This window comes from Pipistrellus hanaki (assembly GCF_964339955.1).
Source record: "Pipistrellus hanaki genome assembly, chromosome: 3".
Taxonomy (NCBI): Eukaryota; Metazoa; Chordata; class Mammalia; order Chiroptera; family Vespertilionidae; genus Pipistrellus; species Pipistrellus hanaki.
This window is the reverse complement of record NC_140505.1, coordinates 78690210-78711765: the sequence shown is the minus strand read 5'-3', so window position 1 is coordinate 78711765 and position 21556 is coordinate 78690210. Positions and strand designations below refer to the sequence as shown.

At 37.8% G+C, this 21556-nt stretch overlaps 1 protein-coding gene across 8 annotated transcripts in view; it reads right to left on the bottom strand.

The window, feature by feature from the left end:
- CDADC1 (cytidine and dCMP deaminase domain containing 1) overlaps window positions 1–21556 on the bottom strand; it is a 58833-nt gene that overhangs the window by 10434 nt on the left and 26843 nt on the right. For 5 of the 8 annotated variants that reach the window (XM_084879417.1, XM_084879418.1, XM_084879421.1 and 2 more), the window contains 4 exons: window positions 16978–17547; window positions 10103–10152; window positions 3959–4128; window positions 1292–1481 (listed from right to left, as the gene is read on the bottom strand). In XM_084879417.1, the coding sequence (XP_084735543.1) occupies window positions 1292–1481; window positions 3959–4128; window positions 10103–10152; window positions 16978–17547 (980 nt within the window). The remainder of the gene's footprint in view (window positions 1–1291; window positions 1482–3958; window positions 4129–10102; window positions 10153–16977; window positions 17548–21556) is intronic. The other 3 variants (XM_084879419.1, XM_084879414.1, XM_084879416.1) reach the window with 1 other exon arrangement.

Below are 21556 nucleotides of genomic sequence, written 5' to 3'. Positions count from 1 at the left end.
ATGCTAATTGACCGTACCTTCGCTATGCTCACAGCCAATCAGGGGTGCTATGCAAATTAACCCAGCAAAGATGGCAGCCCCACGCGCTGCCCCACCCCCCACTGCTGAGGGACCCGGGCGGCGGCAGCGCCCACCCCCGTACTGCTGCCTCCGGGGTCCAAGCCCGACCCTGAAAGAAGATGGAAGGCAGTGGCAGAGCCAAGGCCTGGGTCCCCGGGGCCGGCAGCCAGGTGAAGGAAGTTCTATTGCACGAATCTTCGTGCAAAGGGCCTCTGGTTAATAAATAATAATACAAGAATAAACTGCTTTTCGTGTACTCACAGCGGTAAACCTAATTTTTCCCTCCCCTGTATATATTCCAGGAACCTGGACTCAAAACAGAAATGAAAAGTTGAAATGTATAAACAATAATATTATATGTCTTTTGTATCCACTGCAACTTCTAATATATAAGTGTTACCTTAAATTCCAGAATTATCATTAAAAAGCAATACATGATTCTGGACAGGACCCTTTTACTATATAGAACATTTGGGGCAACTGGTGAATGCTGATGAAATCTCTGGCCTAAATGGCAGTAATGTGTTAATGATAATTTGAGATTTGTGGTTAGATTATGGTTATATAGGAGAATATATTGTTTAAGAAAATATACAATGAAGTATTTAAGAGTAATCTGGTATCATGTCAACAACTTATTCTCAAATGTTTTTGGAAAAAAGTTTCTAGCAGAGTATTTGAACTTTTGTGTATATTTGCAATTGTTCCTAAAAAGAAAACATTTAAAAAACACACAAAAAAACACACACCTAAACAGTAAAAAAAAATAAAGTTACATTTATATTTTATATAAATTATCTGAGTTTTGCATGAACTACCTCAGTACTGTGTGTGTGTGTGTGTGTGTGTGTGTGTGTGTATGACATTAAATCTCCCTCCCTATCTTTTCTGTAACCTTAAACTATTTTCACCTTGTTTACTGCTCCATCCAAGCCAGAAAGAAGGGTGAGGGAAGTAGTTCAGAGATTTTCTTTTGTTAAGCACCAAAGGGTCTGCTAATTCAATATCTGTAAGGTCAATACAATTCTCTCTACAGAGATAATAAATTCATAAGGCAGAGATCCTAAACTGAAATTTTGTAATTAGGCAAGTGCTTGTACATAAAAATAAACTGTGATAACAGTTTGTTGAAACTCTTTAAAAGGGTGGGAATTACTAAGTTAAAATATGTGGCAGAGTACCAAACAACATTAATAGGAAACATATTTGGAAAAAAGTGTGTCTTACTTACTGTAAATTTGCTAACACCTTCAAGTTCTCCAAATCGCATGTAAGAGATGTCTGCCTTCTTTTTTCCAACATCTATATCCCCTGTATAGATTTGTTTTATGCCTGCACCTTTAATTAAAGGTACACACTCATCACATGGGCACTTTGTCACAAAAATCATACTTTTTTCTTCTGGTTTTATTTCTTGACACCTACAAAAAGTGTATAAAATATTAAAAGGATAGTTTCTAAAAGGGTAAGTTATATTTCAGAGAAATCTTTAAAAATAAAACATCTGCTTTAAGAGCAGATTTACAACATTATAAACAATAAGTGAAACTTATTCTTTCTGAATTAATGAGTATTCAAAATCTAAACTCATAAATGTTAAAATATAACCTGAACATGACAATTATTATAAGCAAAATTTACTTATTCTAAGCAATCTGGCAAGATTTCAGTATTATATTACAAAGTAAATGAAAACAGTAAGAGAGAGAAGAGAACACAATGTTCTTTAAGAAAGTACTTCTTTCTAATGCCAAAACCAGGGGCCAGAACTAACACCCCCCCTTAAAAGTTTATGATGTCTAATGTTTATGACATTAACTAATGGTAGCCAAATGACCTATCCCCTTATCTGGTACCCAGTGGATATTTAATAAATGCTTACTAAACTAATAAATTTACTGTTATCCTTGGTTTTACAGACATCAATTTAACAGACTTTGGATTTAATGGTCAAAATTCCATTAAATCCCTGTTAATTTTAAGATTTGCTTATAATTAACAGGTTATTTGCTTATATAACTCACTGTTATTTTTAACAAATTTTAGCATATAGGCTATATGTTGGAAAAAAACATTGTAATAATTTCACCAACATAAATATTACATATCTACAACTATAGTTTACATATTTAAATCCAAGAGTCACTGCTGAACAGTATTTGGTGAATCAATAGCACACGATCACACCGCATGGTGCATGGTATTGTTCCATTGTCGCGTGGCGTGACTTTCTGCAGCATAATCACATGTGCCAGCTGATGTTTCCACATGTGCTAAGCCGCGCCCAGCGTGTGCGTTTGTTTACACTCGGTGACTACTGAACGCAGGCATTTACTAGACCTATTCAGAATAAATTTAAATTTATAGTAATACATATAGAAAAGTTTTCTGTGAAATTAAGCTTTCTACATACTTAATTTTAACTATACAAACATGTCTACATAAGTAAAAATTGGTGAACTAGTTTGTCGATTTTTTAACATACACATGCAGAAAACCAATTTTATTATATAATGGACTTTCAGCTTTAACAGACAGCCCCTTGCCCATATTAGTCTGTTATATCGAGGCTTTACTGTAATATTAAAGTTCTGGATAGAGATATATTTCCCTACCCCCTTCCCTAACATGGGATACTTTTATTTAAGGAACATTTAAATTTGACATATCCATATCTCCATACAATCTGTGATGAAGAGCACAGGCAGGGAGGAGCTGTGTGAATGGGGTATTTAGGACTAAGGTGCTCTCAGCTGGGGCTGCAGGGGTTGTACTTCCTGGTTCCACGATTCCCTCTGCTCAGAGTGAGCCATCTGCCACCACCAACACCTTCCCTACCCATCTTTCTAGTTCAGACTCTCATTTGTTCACCTGGACTAGGCCAACACAATTTTATGCACCAAACCTATTCAAACAATATACCCGTAATGTAAGCAATCAGTACTGTGACTCTCTCAACGCCATTCCATGTTCCCAAGTGAAGTCTCACCTCACAGTCTTCCCTATACAGTCCCACCTGGTCCCAGTGCTCCACGGTCCAGCCTCACTGGAGCTGCATGTTCCCACACATAAGCTTTCTTCCTACTTTTAGACCACTGCTCTGCCCGAAGCAACAATGGCTCCCCTGTAAGTACCTCCAGTTGTCACAATCCTACCAAACCTTAAAGCTCAGCTGAAATGCGAGCTTCTCCTTAAAGCTTTTCCCTCCTAACCTCCCTCCATCCATGGCAGCCCCTGAATTTCGACAGCACTTGGGTTGGGTGAATGCACTTTCACATTCCCTACCGTATTCCAAGCTCTTAAGGATAGGAGCAATATTTCATTCAGTTTCCAATACCCTAAGATCACCCCTTCATGGTTAATGCTGAGAAATGTTTGTGGAAATAATCTAAATTAACATCAGAGGAGGAGGTAATGCCATTTACAACCTCTAACAAAATGAAATTCCTATATTAAAGGAATTTAGTTCATAATAAAATCTATATATTTATAAAAACAAAATATGTGCTTTAGATTTTGAAAACAAAGGACAGCTTACATACCAGAAATATACAAGACCTTAGGGATACACTTCATGCCATTTTATATTAGAGAGCAAAGGAATAAGGAGGAAAAAAAGATTGTTCAATAAATCTGAAGGCCCATAGTATCTCTGATGATGGCCTCAGGTCAGGCAGTAAAGACGAAGTATAACTAAAGTTATACTTCTAAAGAGTATTTATTGGAATAATAAAAAAATTAAAAAGGAAACAAACTGCAGCTAAAAGTAAACTAAATTCAGCCCTGGCCGGGTGGCTCAGCTGGTTGGAGCATTGTCCCATACACCAAAAGGTTGTGGTTCAATTTCAACTAGCCCTTGCTACATTTTAATGAAAATAAATGTAAAGGAATTTCATACCTAAAGGTCAAGGCATTCTGTTCCGCATGGATAATGTATCTGAATTTTCTTATTTCTCGGTCTTTCTGTTTGTCATCCATGTTCGGGAAGTCGGCATACTCAGATCCAACAGGAAAAGCATTATAACCACATCCTATGAAGTACATCATGCCTGTCCCATCACAATTTTGCTACAAAAGGGAGCAAACCAACAAAACTTAGTTTTCAACATTGTGAAAAGGCAGCTTAGTATCATACTTTATATAATGAATTCAATTTTCTATGAAAAACTGAACCATCAAAAAATATAATATTAGGTCCTCCAACTGCAGTGTGATTTTATCAAAGCTAAATTTCAAGAAAGCTGATCATCTTTCTAACATATAATCTCAAGGCAAAATTGGTTTAACAGTTAATTACTAGTAAATATTAGCTTGTCTAATTCACCAATTGTTTCACTTGATTCGGATAGCTCTTCTAGAACAGGTTATAAGATGCTAGAGAACAGAAATCATGCTTTCTTCTATCTTTATCTCTTAGAGTACACCTATTAGAGTGCTTTGTATATTAAGAGTTACTCAATAAATGACTGTTAATTTCTTATATGCACTGTGCTGGGCTACTGGTTAGCAGGCCAGAAATTTAAAACATATTTTGAGCAATTTCTTTTGTTGGGCTAAAAATGTGCCAATATGATGTAATTATTTTTTTTTAAATATATTTTATTGATTTTTTACAGAGAGGAAGTGAGAGAGATAGAGAGCTAGAAACGTCGATGAGAGAGAAACATCGACCAGCTGCCTCTTGCACACCCCCTACTGGGGATGTGCCCGCAACCAATGTACATGCCCTTGACCAGACTTGAACCTGGGACCTTTCAGTCCGCAGACCGACGCTCTACCACTGAGCCAAACCGGTTTCGGCAATATGATGTAATTAGAAAATAAAAATTTTAGTTTCTCATAATCGTCAATAATTATTGAGCCCCTATTATATTTGTATATATTATTATAGGACTTCTTACTTCACTGGTTCTTCTTTATTTCTCCTGGTCAATGGCATATTAGCTATTATTATGAATGTTTTATCAATTATTAGAGTAAAATATTTTATAAATCATAAGTATTTATAGTAGTTTGGAATATGCTATAATAAACCTCACTAAATTTCAATATATTATAATTACTCATATGCAAGTATCAACAGACTCATTACTGTAGTAACTTGATAAAAATCACCGTTACAGTGAGCAAGCAAAAGCTTACAAATAAATGACCTTATTAATAACAAATTATTCTTGAGGACTTAGTCTAACATCATGCTGAGTTTTATATGTATTTTTTCATTTAACCAATTTCCACAACCTAGAGAACAGCAGTACTACCATTATTCCCGTTTTATGGATACGGAAACTGAAGCCAAGGTCACAAAACTAGTAAGTAACAGATGAAATTCAAGCTCAGGTTGACTCCAAACCCATGTCTTTGCACTTCACCATGCTGTGTACACTGTATGTAATTTGAAAGGAAACTTAAATTCTCCACAAAGTAGTCCAGAACAACCAGATCTTAAGCTAGAGGCTGCTGAGCATTCATATAAACAAGACAGAATTCCTGTCCTCGTGAACCTTATAATCTAGAGATGATAAGAAACTGGACACATAATCTTAACTGTGATGAGTGAGACAAATGAACTGTACAGAAGACTATGAAGTTTTTGGTAGAGGAACCTATTCTAGTAGGTGTTAACAGCTGAGGTAGAGATAAGTAGAGTTAAGAGATATTTAGAAGGTGGAGTCCACAGTACCTGGTGATTAATTGAATGTGTAGCATTAGAAGGAATGGGATGGTGACCACTGATGAAGAAATAGGTTAGCAGGGAAAATACTAGATTTACTGGCTAGGATGAACTGAAAGGACTTATGAAACATCCAGGCAAATAGTCAAATTACTTGCTATAAAGTCTATTGAAACAAAATTTAGGCTCCTACACATAATTACTAAGAACTATCTCTTGATTCGGTGCTCTCCTAACTCATCCCCATAATTCTAAGCCCTCATCATATTTTATACGAATGTCCCTATTTTCTGTCTAGTCCCGTCTCATTATTATAATGCAAATCTGAACCAAACATTTTCCCACTTAAAAGACTCTTGGATTGGCCTGGCCACTGTTGCTCATTGCTAAGAGTCGGCCTTGCACCCAAGGTTCATGGGTTCAGTTCCTGGTCAAGGGGATGTACCTGGGTTGCAGGTTTGATCCCCGGCCCGTCAGGGCACATGCGGGAGACAGTCAATCTCTTTCTCGCTCTTTCTCTCTTCCTCCTTTCTATTCTCTCTAAAATCAATGGAAAGAAAATATCTCAGGTAAGGAATTAAAAAAAAAAAAAAGATTCTTGAATTACACTATTCAATGTGGTTAGCAGCAGCCATGTGTGGTTAGTCTGAATTGAAAGGTATGGAAAGTGTAAAACATACACAATATTTTGATGACTGTAGTGCCCAAATGCAGGATATTTTATTAATAATCTTAAAAAAACAAAACAAAAATTTTTTAAGCCTGGCCTATGTGGTTCAGTGGTTGAATGTTGACCATGAACCGAAAGGCTCCCAGTTTGATTCCTGGTCAAAGCACATGCCCAGGTTGCAGGCTCAATCCCCAGTAGGGAGCATGCAGGAGATGGCCAATTGATGTTTCTCTCATTGAGATTTCTATCTCTCTTATCTCTCTCCTTTCTTCTCTATCAAAATAATTAATGAAAACATGTTTTAAAAACACTTTTAAAATTAAATTTATTGATGTTGACACTGGTTAACAAAATTATACAGGCTCAGGTGACCAATCTAAACACATCATCTGTATACTGTATTGTGTGCTCATCACCCCAAATCAAGTCTCCTTCCATCACATTTATCCTTCCCTATTCCCTCCTCCACCTCCCCTGCACCCCCTCCATAGGCAATCAACCACACTGATGTCTGTGTCCATGAGTTCTTTTTTTTTCCTTTTTGCACAGTCCCTCCACCCCCCAAATCCTCTCCCTTGACATCTGTCAGCCAGCTCTCTATCTATGAGTCTGTCTCCATTACCCACTCATGTACTGATGAACACTTAGCTATTTCCAAATCTTCACTGTTGTAAATGATGCTGCAATGAACGTACGTGTGCTTATATTTTTTTGAATTAGTGTTTCAATTTTCTTTGGAAATATTCACAGAAGCAGGATCACTGGGTAATAACTACATTTTTTATTTTTTGAGGTAGCTCCACGCTGCTATCCTCTGAGGCTGCACCAATCTACATTCCCACCAACAGTACACAGGGCTGCCTTTTCTCCACATCCTCACCAACGCTTGTTTGATTTGTTGATGATAGTCATTCTGATAGGTATGAGGTGAGATCTCTTTGTGGTTTTAATTTGCATTTCTCTGATGATTAGTGACATTGAGCATCTTCTCATACATCTCTTGGCCATCTCTATGTCCTCTTTGGAGAAGTATCTATTCAGGTCCTTTGCCCATTTTTTAATTGGATTGTTTGAGGTTATTTTGGTATTGAGATTTATAAGTTCTTTATAAATTTTGGATATTAACCCCTTAACAGATATATCGGTAAATATGTTCTCCAATTCAGTGGCTCTTTTCATTTTGTTGATAGTTTCCTTTGCTGTGCAAAAACATTTTAGTTTGATATAGATACATTTATTTATATTTTGTTTCCCTTGCCTGAGGAGATATAGCAGAAAAAATATTGCTATGAGAAATGTTCAAGCTTCTACTGCCTGTTTTTTTCTAGAATTTTTATGGTTTCAAGTCTAACATTTAAGTCTTTAATCCACTTTGAGTTTATTCTTGTGTATGAGGTAAGAAGGTAGGATAGTTTTATTTTATTTTTTTTGCACGAGTCTGTCCAATATTACCAACACCATTTATTGAATAGACTTTCTTTACCCCACTGTATGTTCTTGCCTCCTTTGTAAAATACTAAATGACTATAAAGGCATGGATTTATTTCTGGGCTCGCTATTCTGTTCTATTGATCTACATCTGCTTTTATGCCAGTACCATCTTGTTTTGATTATTATGGCCTTGTAGTGTTGCTATCATGTAGTGTGATTCCTCCAACTTTCTTGTTTTCTCTCTCTCAAGCTTGCTGTTGCTATTTGGGTCTTTTGTGGTTCTGTATACATTTTTGGAATATTTGTTCTAGTTCTGGTGGCTGTCCCTTCAGCTTCCTCCCCAAAGCCACAAATCCCACTCTCCTCATGGGACTCATCACTGCGAATGACATTTTATGTGTTGGCCCTTTAAGAGGGTACTGTATCTCTAGCCATCTCTCACTGGTGGACAGAAACCTCAGAGCTTTTCATAGCTAGATGTTATTTGGATGCCTCTATTTATTTTATTTTTTATTTTTTGGTTAATCCTCACCCAAGGATATTTTTCCCATTTATTTTTAGAAAGAGTGGAAAGGAGGAAGGGAGGATGAGGGAGAGAAACATCTATGTGAGACAGACACATCAATTGGTTGTTTCCTACATGTGCCCCAATTGGGGCCCGGGGTCAACCCTGAAACCCAGTGACTGGGATTCAAACTAGGACTCTTTGGTGCGAGGGCTGAAGCTCTAACCACTGAGCCACAACGGCCAGGGCTCTGGGTGCCTCTTCTCAGCTCTGGTGCTCTGGCCCGGGGAGCCCAAGTAGGAGTTTAGATCCCAGGCTTCTCAGGAGAACTGCCCTCGCGGAGCTGAGATATCCCTCCAGGGCCAGCCCTTTTTGTGTTTCCACCCTTCCCACAAATCTCAATGTGGGTTCTCCTGTAAATCCTTGGTTATAAAGTTTTTCTTCAGCTCATCTTTAGTTGGTTATTCAGGATGATTCTTACATAGTCTAGTTATAACTCTGATTTGGTCCTGGGAACAGGGGAGTTTAGCTTCCACCCATCCCATCACCATCTTAGATCCACCCAAAGTTCTGCAGTCCACGATCAATGGCAGGGTTGTTTCCTGTAAGACCTCTTGCCTTGGTTTGTAAACAGTCATCTTCCCGTGTCTTCACCTGACTCTCCCTCTAAAGCCACTGTGGCACTCTCTTGGCCTTCTGTGCAAGTCATTAATAATCTTTTATATGGATTACTTATTGAAATGATATTTATGGACAGATTAGATTAAAATGCATTCTTAAAATTTAATTCATCTCTTTCTAAATATGGCTTCTATAAAATTTAAAATTAAATATGTGGTTTGTCTTTTATTTCCACTGCTTAGCTCTGTGCTTGTATATTCCACTATCCAAAAGATAAAGTCAGCCGAGACCGGTTTGGCTCAATGGATAGAGCGTCGGCTTGGGGACCGAAGGGACCCGGGTTCAATTCCAGTCAAGGGCATGTACCTTGGTTGCGGGCATATCCCCAGTAGGGGGTGTGCAAGAGGCAGCTGATCGATGACTCTCTCTCATCGATGTTTCTAGCTTTCTATCTCTCTCCCTTCCTTTCTGTATAAAATCAATAAAATATATTTAAAAAAAAAAAAAAAGATAAAGTCAAAACTCTCTACATGAAATACAGAGTTCTTCAGGGTCAAGACCAATTTCTCCTACCACACTCTGCACTCCAACATGCCAAATCACTTCCATTTTCCAATTCCCTCTCACACCCCTCACCTCTGCATGCTATCCTTCTAGTCTCACGAACTTGCTCTGCCTGGTGAATTCTTATTCATTCTTCAAGACAAATAGCATCTTATCTCCTCCAAGAATATTTTACTCATTTCTTCAAGCGAGTTAAGGTAGACCCTCTGAGCTTCCATGGTAATCATGTTATAATCACTCTTACATACCAGTCTCTTTTTCACTTCTGTTTGCATTACTAGATTACAGAGGGCCATGGAGGGCAGGAAATATGGTCTTTAACTCCCCAGTGTACTCTGTGGCACAGTGACAACCCTAAAGAAGGTGTTCAACAAATGTCTGCTAAATAAATGAATCTATCCATAAAATTGTTGAGGGAGTAAAGAAATGCTTATAGAACATAAAATCACCAATATAAAATATTAATGCCTATGGGTCAACAAAATAATGTATTTAATATATTTCTTTAAATATATTTCTTTAAATATATTTAAAGAAAATCAAAGTTAAATTTTTAAACAATTAGTTTAATACTTACAGATTTTTTTTCTGCCCAAATGACTGCTCCAACTCCTATTTTATGATCTTCTGAAAGATAAATGGCATTTAACTCAGTAAAAAAAACAATGATTTGTTAGTTTCAGAACTATATTTTTCTAAAAATAATATAAACATACTTATTGGAACATAGTTCCTAAATGTAGCAGCAATTCTTGACATATCCCAAATTATAGAAAACCACTAAACAAAACACTTATAAGCATGCAATATGGGAAGTAGATACTAAATAACTAGACACTGTCACTACCAACCCAGCCACACGTGATCTGTATGTGGAGAGCATTACAATGGCAGTGTCTAGGACCAGAGCTCTAACCAGAATTGAGTGTAACTATTGATTCTCCACCAACAAGTCAGTTTCTAAGTCACTATTTCTAATAGATGATAAAATTGATTAAAAAGCAAGTTTCTGAACTAATGGATTTAATGTAATAAACATTCACACAACCATCAAGTCTGTCTTCTAGCGTTTTTAATACTCTAATCATGAAAAATACATTTCATGCAAATGTTCTTACTATGAAAAATGTTCAGATGTAAAATACAAACATAAATAAATATTTATGGGGTTTTCATATGTTTATATTGCTGGAAAGATCCATGAAGGGTATTTTGATTTAAACACTATGTTGTCCTTTCCCTGACCTTCATAATTTGCCTTTGGGAGGGGGAAAGCCCAGTTAATTACATGATGCTCATTTCTAAATCAATTGTAAGAGTATAATTTTCCTGCAGAACCAAAATGTCTGCAATAAATAAAGCTGTACTTCTTAAAACCATTAATATGAAACAAAATTTAAAAACCAAAAGAGAAATTCTACATATAAAGGATTGACTTTTTCCTTCTACTAATACCAGGGAGAGTACAAATTTCTAAGAAAATTATGAAAAACAGAGTATTTATCAAACTCTTAATAAGAGACAAATATAGTGAAGTAAGTACATTTACACAAAGTAACAATCACCTGTGAATTTGGGCTAGAACATTTTCATATTGGTGAGGATTAAGTGTGGCTTCATCCTATAATTTCCTTACAAGTAATCTCCAATGATAACATTTGAATACTTAACTTTTTTAGTAAAAGTACAGAGAAACTTTATTTCACCTTTGTATTAAAAATTATTATGCCTCAAATAATTTTTAAAAGTTATGATACTGTAATAAAATTCCCCAACTTTAGTTAAAGCAAGCTCAGATTTTTAAAATTATCTTATAAAGCACTTGCATAATTTATTTGAAGCACTTTTTACTCATTGCCTCATTTTTTACCCTAAAGGTAGAAAACAGGCAGAGAAACTGACTAAAATTTAGCCCTCTGAACCTAACCTACTTTGCCTTTCCTCTACCCTTCCTTTGACAGTAAGAATTTCCTAACAAACATTTCCCCTCATTGAATGCCCGAGTATACAGTGGTGAGGAAAACAGAAGTCCTTATATTCATGAAACTTACAGTCTGTCTGATGAGGAAGGAAGACAGGAACAAGGAAACACCTCTGTGCTGTGCTGTCAGGAAATTAATACAATGCTGAGGAACAGAGTGTATGGGAGGAGGAGGGCTCACTCTATGAGTGGGAACTGTCATAAAAGGGATTTTGGTGTAACCGAAATAGACCTTCAGAATAAAACATGTGGGGAAAGAATATAATTATGATCATTTCCAAGGCAAGTGGCAGAAGTTATAACCAAAAGAGTATATTTGTCTGCAAAACCAAAACCTATATTGGAAGTAAAATTATACTTAATACATGCATAAATCTGAAACAAAAAATAAAAAAAACTGAAATAGAAATTCTTCAGACTAAGAGCCTACTTTTCCTACCATCTACATTGAGTAACTTTCATGTTGTGCTTTTTTAAACTCGGAAGACACTTTTGTTTCAGTTTGGAGACAGATTAAACCTTGTCAAGAGGGGAAAAAATGTGACTTTCCACCAGCAATGCAACTTTAGTGCTTAAGGTTAGTCACACCACGAGAATATTCTTAAATTTGTATATGTTAAAATCAAAATGAAATTTCACCTATATGAGATTGAGTAGATTTCACTCAGCCCCGAAGTTGGCTGACAGATTAGGTAATTTCTCAAAAAGCTTTTCATGTCTGTAATTTTTACAGAAATTCTCTGGTCATTCACAGTGTCTTCTTGTACACCTTTGAAGGAATGGTCAACTTCCAAATTCCCGAGACTCTGGTCACTAAGAGTCAGATTAACCAGGGTTCTAGAACACAGGCATGGTTACTTTAACTCCCAATTCTGTGGTGTTCAGGGTCTGCCCACGTGGTCTACAGGTCACTGTGTCAGAATCACGGCTGCTTGTTACAAAGGCAGCCTCCGGCCTCCCATGGAAATGCCCTAAACCAACCTCTCCATGGAAGGCGGGAAGACGCAGGAATCTGTCTTTCTCATAAGCATTCCCTCTGTTAAAAGTTGAGAATCAATGAGTTATAACTTGAAACATTAAACTTTATTGACTACTCCAACCTGCTTTTGTCATCAACATTGTGGTGGTTCAGCTTTGGAAAATGTTTAGTCTGATGGGAAATCAGCATCCCAAAAAAGCGATGAAAAAAATCACACTTAACCAGGTAGATAAGATGTAGAGACTTCCAACTCTTTACTTGGTTCCCTTCCCCATGTGCCCTGACAGGGGCCAGGGATCAACCTTACAAACCAGGTACATGCCCTTGGCTGGAAGCGCTGGCACTTGCTCTACCCACTGTGCTCACTGTCCAGAGTTCTCTTTTTTAAATCCTCACCCAATGACACCATTTGAAAACAGAAGTAAGGGGGAAGAGATGGAGGGAGAGGAGGGAGAAAGAGAGGGATGGATGTGAAGGAGAAACAACAATCCGCTGCTTTCTGTATGTGCCCAATTGGGAATCGAACCCTCAAGACATGTATGTGCCTTAACAGGGAATCGAACCAGCAACCTTTCCATGCATAGGACTATGCTCCAACCAACTGAACCACTCCGGCTGAGCTAAAATGAAATTCTTGAATAAAAATCAAGTGCTGCCGAAACCGGTTTGGCTCAGTGATAGAGCGTAGGTCTAAAAAAATCAATAAAAAAATTAATTAAAAATTTTTTTTAAAAAATCAAGTGCTTATTAAACCTGCTGCATGTCAAAGTTCTTGTAGAACTTTAAAAACATAAGTCTTGGTCATACACTTATGGGACTTGGTTTAGTCTGGATTGAAATGTGAACATTTGTTTTTTAATAAAATTTCAGGGATTTTGATATGCTGCCAGATGAGAGCCTCCATTCTACTGAAATTACTTTAACCTGTGGTCTTTGTTTAGAAAAATTACAGACAGTGAAATTTATATGAACCTTTTCTTTTAAAAAAATGTTTTTATTAATTTTTAGAGAGAGAGGAAGGGAAAGGGATAGAGAGATAGAAACATAGATGAGAGAAACATCATTCGGCTGCCTCTTGTACACCACCTTCTGGGGATCGAGCACACAACCTGGACATGTGCCCTGATCAGGAATCGAACCAAGATCTCTTGGTCGATGCTCAACCAATTGAGCCACAACTGAACCTTTTCTGAAGACTTCCTCTGTTTTCCTTCTTTCTTGAGTTAAAATTTTTTTTAGTATATTCCACTCATCAAATCTTACTCTATTGCTCCTCCTGCCTGCATTTTTTCTCTTATTTCAAAGTTGCATTTTAAAGTGATGATTCTTTTTTTTTTTAATACATTTTATTGATTTTTGTACAGAGAGGAAGGGAGAGAGAGAGAGTTAGGAACATCAATGAGAGAGAGTCATCGATCAGCTGCCTCTTGCACACCCCCTACTGGGGATATGCCCGCAACCAAGGTACATGCCCTTGACCGGAATCGAACCCGGGGCCTTCAGTCCCCAAGCCGACGCTCTATCCACTGAGCCAAACCGGTCCCGGCTAAAGTGATGATTCTTCTACTTTGAAATATTTTACATCTGATAAGATGTAAAAACAGTGGTCTATAATTGGAAATAGAGATGTCATCTTTTATTACAATAAAGAAAATCCCCAAGAAATATTTTTAATGCCTTTTTAAAAAATATATTTTTATTGATTTCTTACAGAGAGGAAGAGAGATAGTTAAAAACATCGATGAGAGAGAATCATCAATCAGCTGCCTCCTGCACACCACCCCCTACCGTGTTTCCCCGAAAATAAGACCTAGCGCATGGAAAGATAAGACATCCCCTGAAAATAAGACCTAGCGCAACTTTGGGAGAAAAAATTAATATAAGACACTGTCTTATTTTCAGGGAAACTGGGTACTAATGATGTGCCTGCAACCAAGGTACATGCCCTTGACCGGAATCGAACCTGAGACCTTTCAGTCCACAGGCCAACGCTCTATCCACTGAGCCAAACCGGTTTTGGACCAAGAAATATTTTTTATTTTCACATATATGGCCATGCATAACTTGAAAAAGTAAAAATGCTTGATTTCTCTACTTGCATTGGAGACATACTAACTATCGGGTCTAGTAATAATTAATGTCGTTTTTAAACATTAGTTTAAAATCTTGCTTGGCGTTGACTTGTATTGACATAACCTTCAAACACGTGGTATCTACAGAACGTGTGAAGTGCAATTAACAAGTTTTGCTTGAAAAAGTTTGTGTTTGGTTTGGTTTTTGTTGCAGAACTAGGGCTAAGAAGATGGCGGATGAAGAGCATATTCGGCACTGCATGCTTTACGAGTTCCAATTAGGAAGAAAAGCAAGTGAGGCTGCAAAAAACATCTGTAGTGCTCTTGGCCAAGATGCAGTTAGCGCCAGAAAATGCCAGCGTTGGTTTGAGAAATTTCGCGAGGGAAATTTTTCGTTAGATGACAAGAGTGGTCGAGGCCGGGTGTCCAATTTTGATCAAGAAGCTCTTCAAGCTCTTTTGGTGCAAAATCCTCAAATTACCCAACAAGAGCTTGCGACAACTTTAAATTGTTCACAAAAAACAATTTCCAATCAATTGCGTGCACTTGGCAAAGTCCAAAAGTTTGGAAAATGGGTTCCTCATGAGTTGACCGACAACAACCGTAATCAAAGAGTCACAATTTGCAGTTCGCTCCTCTCTTGTCAAAACCGTTTGCCGTTTTTAGAGCAAATTGTTACCGGAGATGAAGAATGGGTGCTGTATGTTAATTTGAAAAGGCAGCCTCAATGGTTGGACAAAAATGAGGCTCCGCAGCCCACGCCCAAACCTGACTTGCATGCGAAAAGAAAAAAGTGATGTTGTGTGTTTGGTGGAATTCTAAAGGAATTCTTCATTATGAACTTTTACCATCTAACCAAACCATTACAAGTGCAGTGTATAGTGCCCAATTGGGAAGGTTAGCCCAAGCTTTAAGAGAAAAAGAACCCGCGCTGATTAATCGGAAGGGCGTAATTCTTCACCACGATAACGCAGGACCGCATACTGCAAGAATCACTGCTGAAAAACTGCGCCAGTTGGAATGGGAAGTTCTCCCTCAACCTGCATATTCTCCTGATATTGCCCCTTCCGATTACCATTTGTTTCGTTCTTTGCAAAACTTTCTTCTTGGAAAAAAATTTAATAATGAAGAATGCCTCAAAAATGCATTGACCGAATTTTTTGCATCAAAATCACAAGAATTTTACAACAGAGGGATTAAAATGCTTCCTGAGCGTTGGGCACAAGTAGTAGAAAACAACGGCAACTATATTGTTGATTAAATTTTGTTGTATTGTTTAAATAAATTCGATTTTAAAAAGTATTAGAAAACGACATTAATTATTACTAGACCTAATAGCAATTGGAAAAAATACGCCAATATTCTTTTACTTTGATTCTGTTAGTTATTTTGAATTCATATATTGTAAAGATATTTAAAGTATTTATTAATATTGAATACATATAAATATTGAAGAGTTGCCCTAACTCAGGTGTCGGCCGCATGTGGCTCTTTTGAAGCTTTACCGCGGCTCCGACAACTTGCAAGCCTGTGTGAAAATGAAGGTAACGTCTTACAGCCCTGATGTGCTGACACTGTGCACTGAGGTTCAGGAGCAAAAATCCCATTAACCAGGTAAATTAAATATTTTAATTAGCTATTAATTTGCAAAAATATATTTTACATTGTTAAGTGAAAAAGTCCTTTTTTTCTTCAGATTGACAGCTAACTGCACGATCGGTATATAGCATTAAGGTAAGAAACAATATATGCAGTGTTATATTTGTTTTAAATGTTGCAATGGTTTTGTGGCTCCCAGGTGTGTTTTTTTTTCCTTCGGAAAAGGGGCCAAGTGGCTCTTTATGTCTTAAAGGTTGCAGACCCCTGCCCTAACTGGTTTGGCTCAGTGGATAGAGCGTCGGCCTGCAGACTGAAAGGTCCCAGGTTCGATTCCAGTCAAGGGCATGTACCTTGGTTGCGAGCACATCCCCAGTAGGAGGTGTGCAGGAGGGAGCTGATCGCTGTTTCTCTCTCATCAATGTTTCTAACTCTATCTCTCGCCCTTCCTCTCTGTAAAAAATCAATTAAAAAAAATATTGAAGTTAACAAAAATGAATGATTTGGTTCCCTCTCTCTTTTTGTTCCATCTCTAGTGGAGGGATAAATGAACAGTGAAATGATAAAAACAAGAAGCAGAAAGAAGGGCCTAATAATCAGGGCATGCAGCACCATATTATAAGGCCACAAGGAATCCTAAAACTGCTGTGAGGAAGAGTTATCTACTCAAGGGTCTAATTTCTATATGTTGTACAGATGACCAGCAAAACTCAGTATCTGAGAGTAAATGAGTTCTACCACAGATGAGATGAACCCACCTTCACTTTTGAGATAAATACAACCAACTGATAAACCCCAATACTTGAACTAAGCATAGAACTTACCAGTTCGATATGCCAATAACCTGGCCTGAACCATGCAGTGCCTTGCAATTTCTTGTGGCAAACTTTGATTGTGAATCCCAATACTCTGTTCAGTCTTGTCACAATAAAATCCGTAGTGCTTACAGCTGGGCACACTGGAAGCTACTGTGGCCAAGAGTAGAATGAGGTCTTTCATGTTTTGCCTTAGATTGCTGAAGTATGGATTTTCACATAGGTTCTCCAAACCTATGGTCATCAGCATCTGCTTATGTAGTTCTTCACTTGAAACAAAAAATAACATTTCATATTCTTTTATTCTTTCTTGTCTACATTTGGAATAAAAGTCAATGTTAGTATCTGGAAATGTTTTTGCCATTTTTTGAATAAAGTCACATTTATAAGAGGTTTCCTCTACAAATTGCATCATACAACACACCAAAGGCTGAAGCAAGACACACACATGGGCCCTGCTGTTTGATTTCAATCTTTCCACTGCTTTGGCATCTAACTTTGCATCTTCAGAAGTAGACGCCTCAGAAAGCAAACTTATTTCTGGGTCAGCAGGCCAGTATGAAATTCGGTTAACTCCGGCTGAAATACAAAATATGAAAGGTAGTTATCAGACACATTATGAAATTAAGGGCTTTCTTGATAAATTTACTGTATCACTGCAGTAGATCCAGAGATCCCAATATAATAAATGTCTATTACCAAGTCACTAATTAGGTATATAGCCTATTGGGAAACCATGGCTCACAGGCCGTATCCAGCCCATTGCCTATTTTGGTATGGCTTGCAGGTTAAGAACATATTTTATTGTTTTAAATGGTTGGAAAAACAAAAAACAAGAATATTTTGTGACATAAAAATCATGTGAAATTCAAATTTAATTGTCCATAAATAAACTTTATCGGGACACAGACCCACCATTCACTGACACAATCTCTGGCTGCTTTTGCACTACAATGGAGTAGCTGAGTTGAGAGCTGAGCAGCTGTATAGAAACCATGTGGCACACAAAGCCTAAAATATTACCTGACCTTTATAGGAATAGTTGGCCAATCCCTCACAAAGTCCTGGGGAGGTATTTTGGAATCACTGGCCTTGCCAAGTGTGGTCCCTAAGCCCAATGCTGGAACTATATATATGTCAGAGTCCTACAAGTAATCAAATGGCTGCTTTTAGAAATATCATACTGGTAGCTGATAACTAACAGTGTCTAGAGTTTTGTATCTGAAATAAATTAAGCAACCAGGCATTAATAATGTACCTATACTCTGAATTCTTTCTCTAGGAAGCTATTCTATGAAAATATTCTAAATAGAGACTGAAAAAAAAAAAAAGAAAAAAAAAAAAGCATGGATACTACCTAAAGTGCAGCATTGTTTAAAACAGTAAAGACATAGGAAAACTAAACAGATAAAATAAGGGAATGATTAAACAGATTAGGATCTTCCTCATAACAAAATATTATAGTTATCCAAAATTTCCACAAAAAACTTACAATTTGAGGACAGCAGTGGAGAGGGGAACAATATTCATTTTTTAAGTCCACAAAATTAAAGACGGAACAACAAACTAGAAAGAACATTTTTAATCAATGTGATAGAGGAAAGGTTAGTAATCTTTAATATACAGATTTTAATTTATTAAGAGTATATACAGGTATAAATTGGTAAGAACAAGGGCTCAAAAGAATCCAAAGACATGAACAATTTACCAAAGAGAAAACAAAACTGGATAACAAACAGGAAAAAATATTTTAATTTGTATTTCAGAATGAACAATGAGAGATGCCTTATAGAGAATGAAGCACTGAATTGTTCACCAGTTAGTGTTTTACAACAGAGACTCCTTTGCTAGTATCTCATGTAACTGCAGTTTTTATGGCTGTGTCCAGAAGTGACTGGATGGTTGGCCCACAGGGTGTTGTGCATTCAAAGTAACAGAGGAACTAAATAAAGTTTTAGTTGAATTAACACACATTTCTATCTATTCCCTGTTACTTCAAACTCCTGCTGTGACTTGGGCTGTAAAGCAATTTTGAAAGCCTCAAAGCTAATGTCAGAATGTTTCCTCTGGCTGCGTTTCACCTACCCTCTGTTGGAATTCTCAAAATCCATTTCCTAACCAGCAGAGCTGGTCAGTCTTTCATCTAAACATCCTGGTTGCTTCTAGTAAACCTGATTCAAGGAGAAGAGGGGATGGCCAATCTTTAAAAAAATATTCATGTAACAGTGGCAAATGCTACTGCAGAAAATTTCCAATTTTGTTGTCTCAGACCCAATTATACTCCTTAAAATTAAGGAGGACTTCAATGAGGTGTAGATTATATCTACTGATATATACTGTATTAGAAAATAAAACAAAGATGTATAAATATTAATTCACTAAATAATAAATAAGTAAAATAAATAAAACAATAAAGAACCTATGCCACATTACAAACTGGCGGCCAGGTGCACAACATTCATACACTGGGTGGGGGGGAGGGGGAACGGGAGGGGAGGTCCCTCAGACCAGCCTGTGCTCTCCCACACCCCGGCAGTCGGACATCTTTAGCACTACCACAGAGGCAGAAGCTCCCACCACCACCACTGCGCTCACCAGCTGAGCCCGGCTTCTGGCTGAGTGGCGCTCCCCCTGTGGGAGTTCACTGACCACCAGACGGCAGCTCCTGCATTGAGTGTCTGCCCCCTGGTGGTCAGTGTGCATTATAGCGACTGGTTGTTCCTCCATTTGGTCAATTTGCATATTAGGACTTTATTATATACTAGACACCTGTTGCACGAAGAGATTCATGTAATAGAGACTTTCTTCTCTTGGCTTCCAGCACCGGTTTCCTTCGGCACCTGGGACTCAGGCCTTCCTCGTCTTTGCTGCAGGCTCCAGCCAGAGTCTGCCACCTTGGTCTTTGTTGAAGACTCCAGCCAGAGACTGCCGTCTTCGCTGTGGCTGGAGTGCTGCTCCTATAGATCCCTTCGCCCCCTGCCCTCCCTCTCCACACCTAGAGCAGCTGGGCAGCCGCCATCTTTCTCTTTCTAAATTGCATATTCCCTCCTGATTGGCTGGTGGACGTAGTGAGTGATGGTCAATTTGCATGTTTCTCTTTTATTAGTATAGAGCAGGGGTCCTCAAACTTTTTAAAGTGGGGGCCAGATCACGGTCCCTCAGAGAGCTGGAGGGCCGGACTATATGAACTACTAATTCCTACTGTAACACCTCGGCTGCGCTCACTGCCCAAAAAACCTGGCGGGCCGGATCAGACTCCTCTGCGGGATGCATGTGGCCCGCGGGCCGTAGTTTGAAGACCCCTGGTAAAGAGGATAACATAGCTTAATGAAAAATAACTATTTTCCCAAACTACAACAGAAACTAGTATAGGAGAATGACACGGCTTTAAATTTTTACATCTGCCTCTGTGGTAGTGCTAAGGATGTCCGACTGCCGGATTGTGGGAGAACACAGGCTGGTCTGAGGGACCTCCCCTCCTGTGCCCCCTTCCCCCCCCACCCAGTGTATGAATGCTGTACTGGCTTAATAGAAGACATCTGGATTCTGAAATCTGTTGCTGCTTTCAATCTGCTGCAATAGGTTGTTTTATTAAAGTATATGAAAAGTAGCCAGCCTCACACAGATGTGTAGTTGAAAAGGAGTATTTTAACAGCCATTTCAGATAGTTGTCAATATTCTTCTTTGACACCACATAAAATTTTAAGAAAGGATAGTCTTAAAAATCATAAGTTTTTGTTCTCTTACGTTAAATTCCATTATTTTTAAAAATTTCTATTCATTAACACCACTGATCTCATCCAGAAGAGTTTTTAAGTCTGGGAAGCTGTAAGCTCTTGATGGCAAGGCTTTCAAAATTTTCACTTGAAAACTCAAATGTTATCATCGACAACAAATACTCTCAGTTGTTTTCTTATAAGTGAAAGATTCACTTAACGTATTTTTGAGATAATGTCTGTCAAATACCCAAGTGTTTATAGCTTTTCAGATCACAGTGTTCCATGAAAAAAAAAAAAAAAAAAAAAGGATAACTCAGTTCATAACTCAAACATTTGCATAGGTAGTTTTCCGTAAGGCAACCTTCATACTTAAGTTTGTAGCTAAAGTGCTTTATATCTACCTCTTATTTTCTCACACAGAATATTATAAACATGTGTACTCAAGGACTGGGATTTAAAATTAATAATTTTTATTGTTTCACCAAAGACATTCTTACATGAAACCTTTTTTCCCTCCTACGTACCTGGCCATGAAGAGTAAGTACAATGACTACCAGTGCCTTGTTTGTTATTAGGCAACAGTTTTGAGAGGAGTTAGAAACAGGATTCGGCAGACAGGTAAGGGGTGAAAGGAGGAATTACGGACATGACCATTGGAGCCAGCTAAAACTAACAATTCCAGGGCAGGAGCAATAGGGAAACTGAGACAGGAAAGTTAAAACAGTGTGGGCAACTTGCAGCCAGCTTGTAACTAACTATTATCTTCCCCAGCCAAGGACACAGAGCAGATGGTTAAATAAAAACCTCCCTGACGAGAGAATGCAAAAAGGGAGGAGGAAAGGGGAAAGGAAAAAAGGGCCATTTTATTC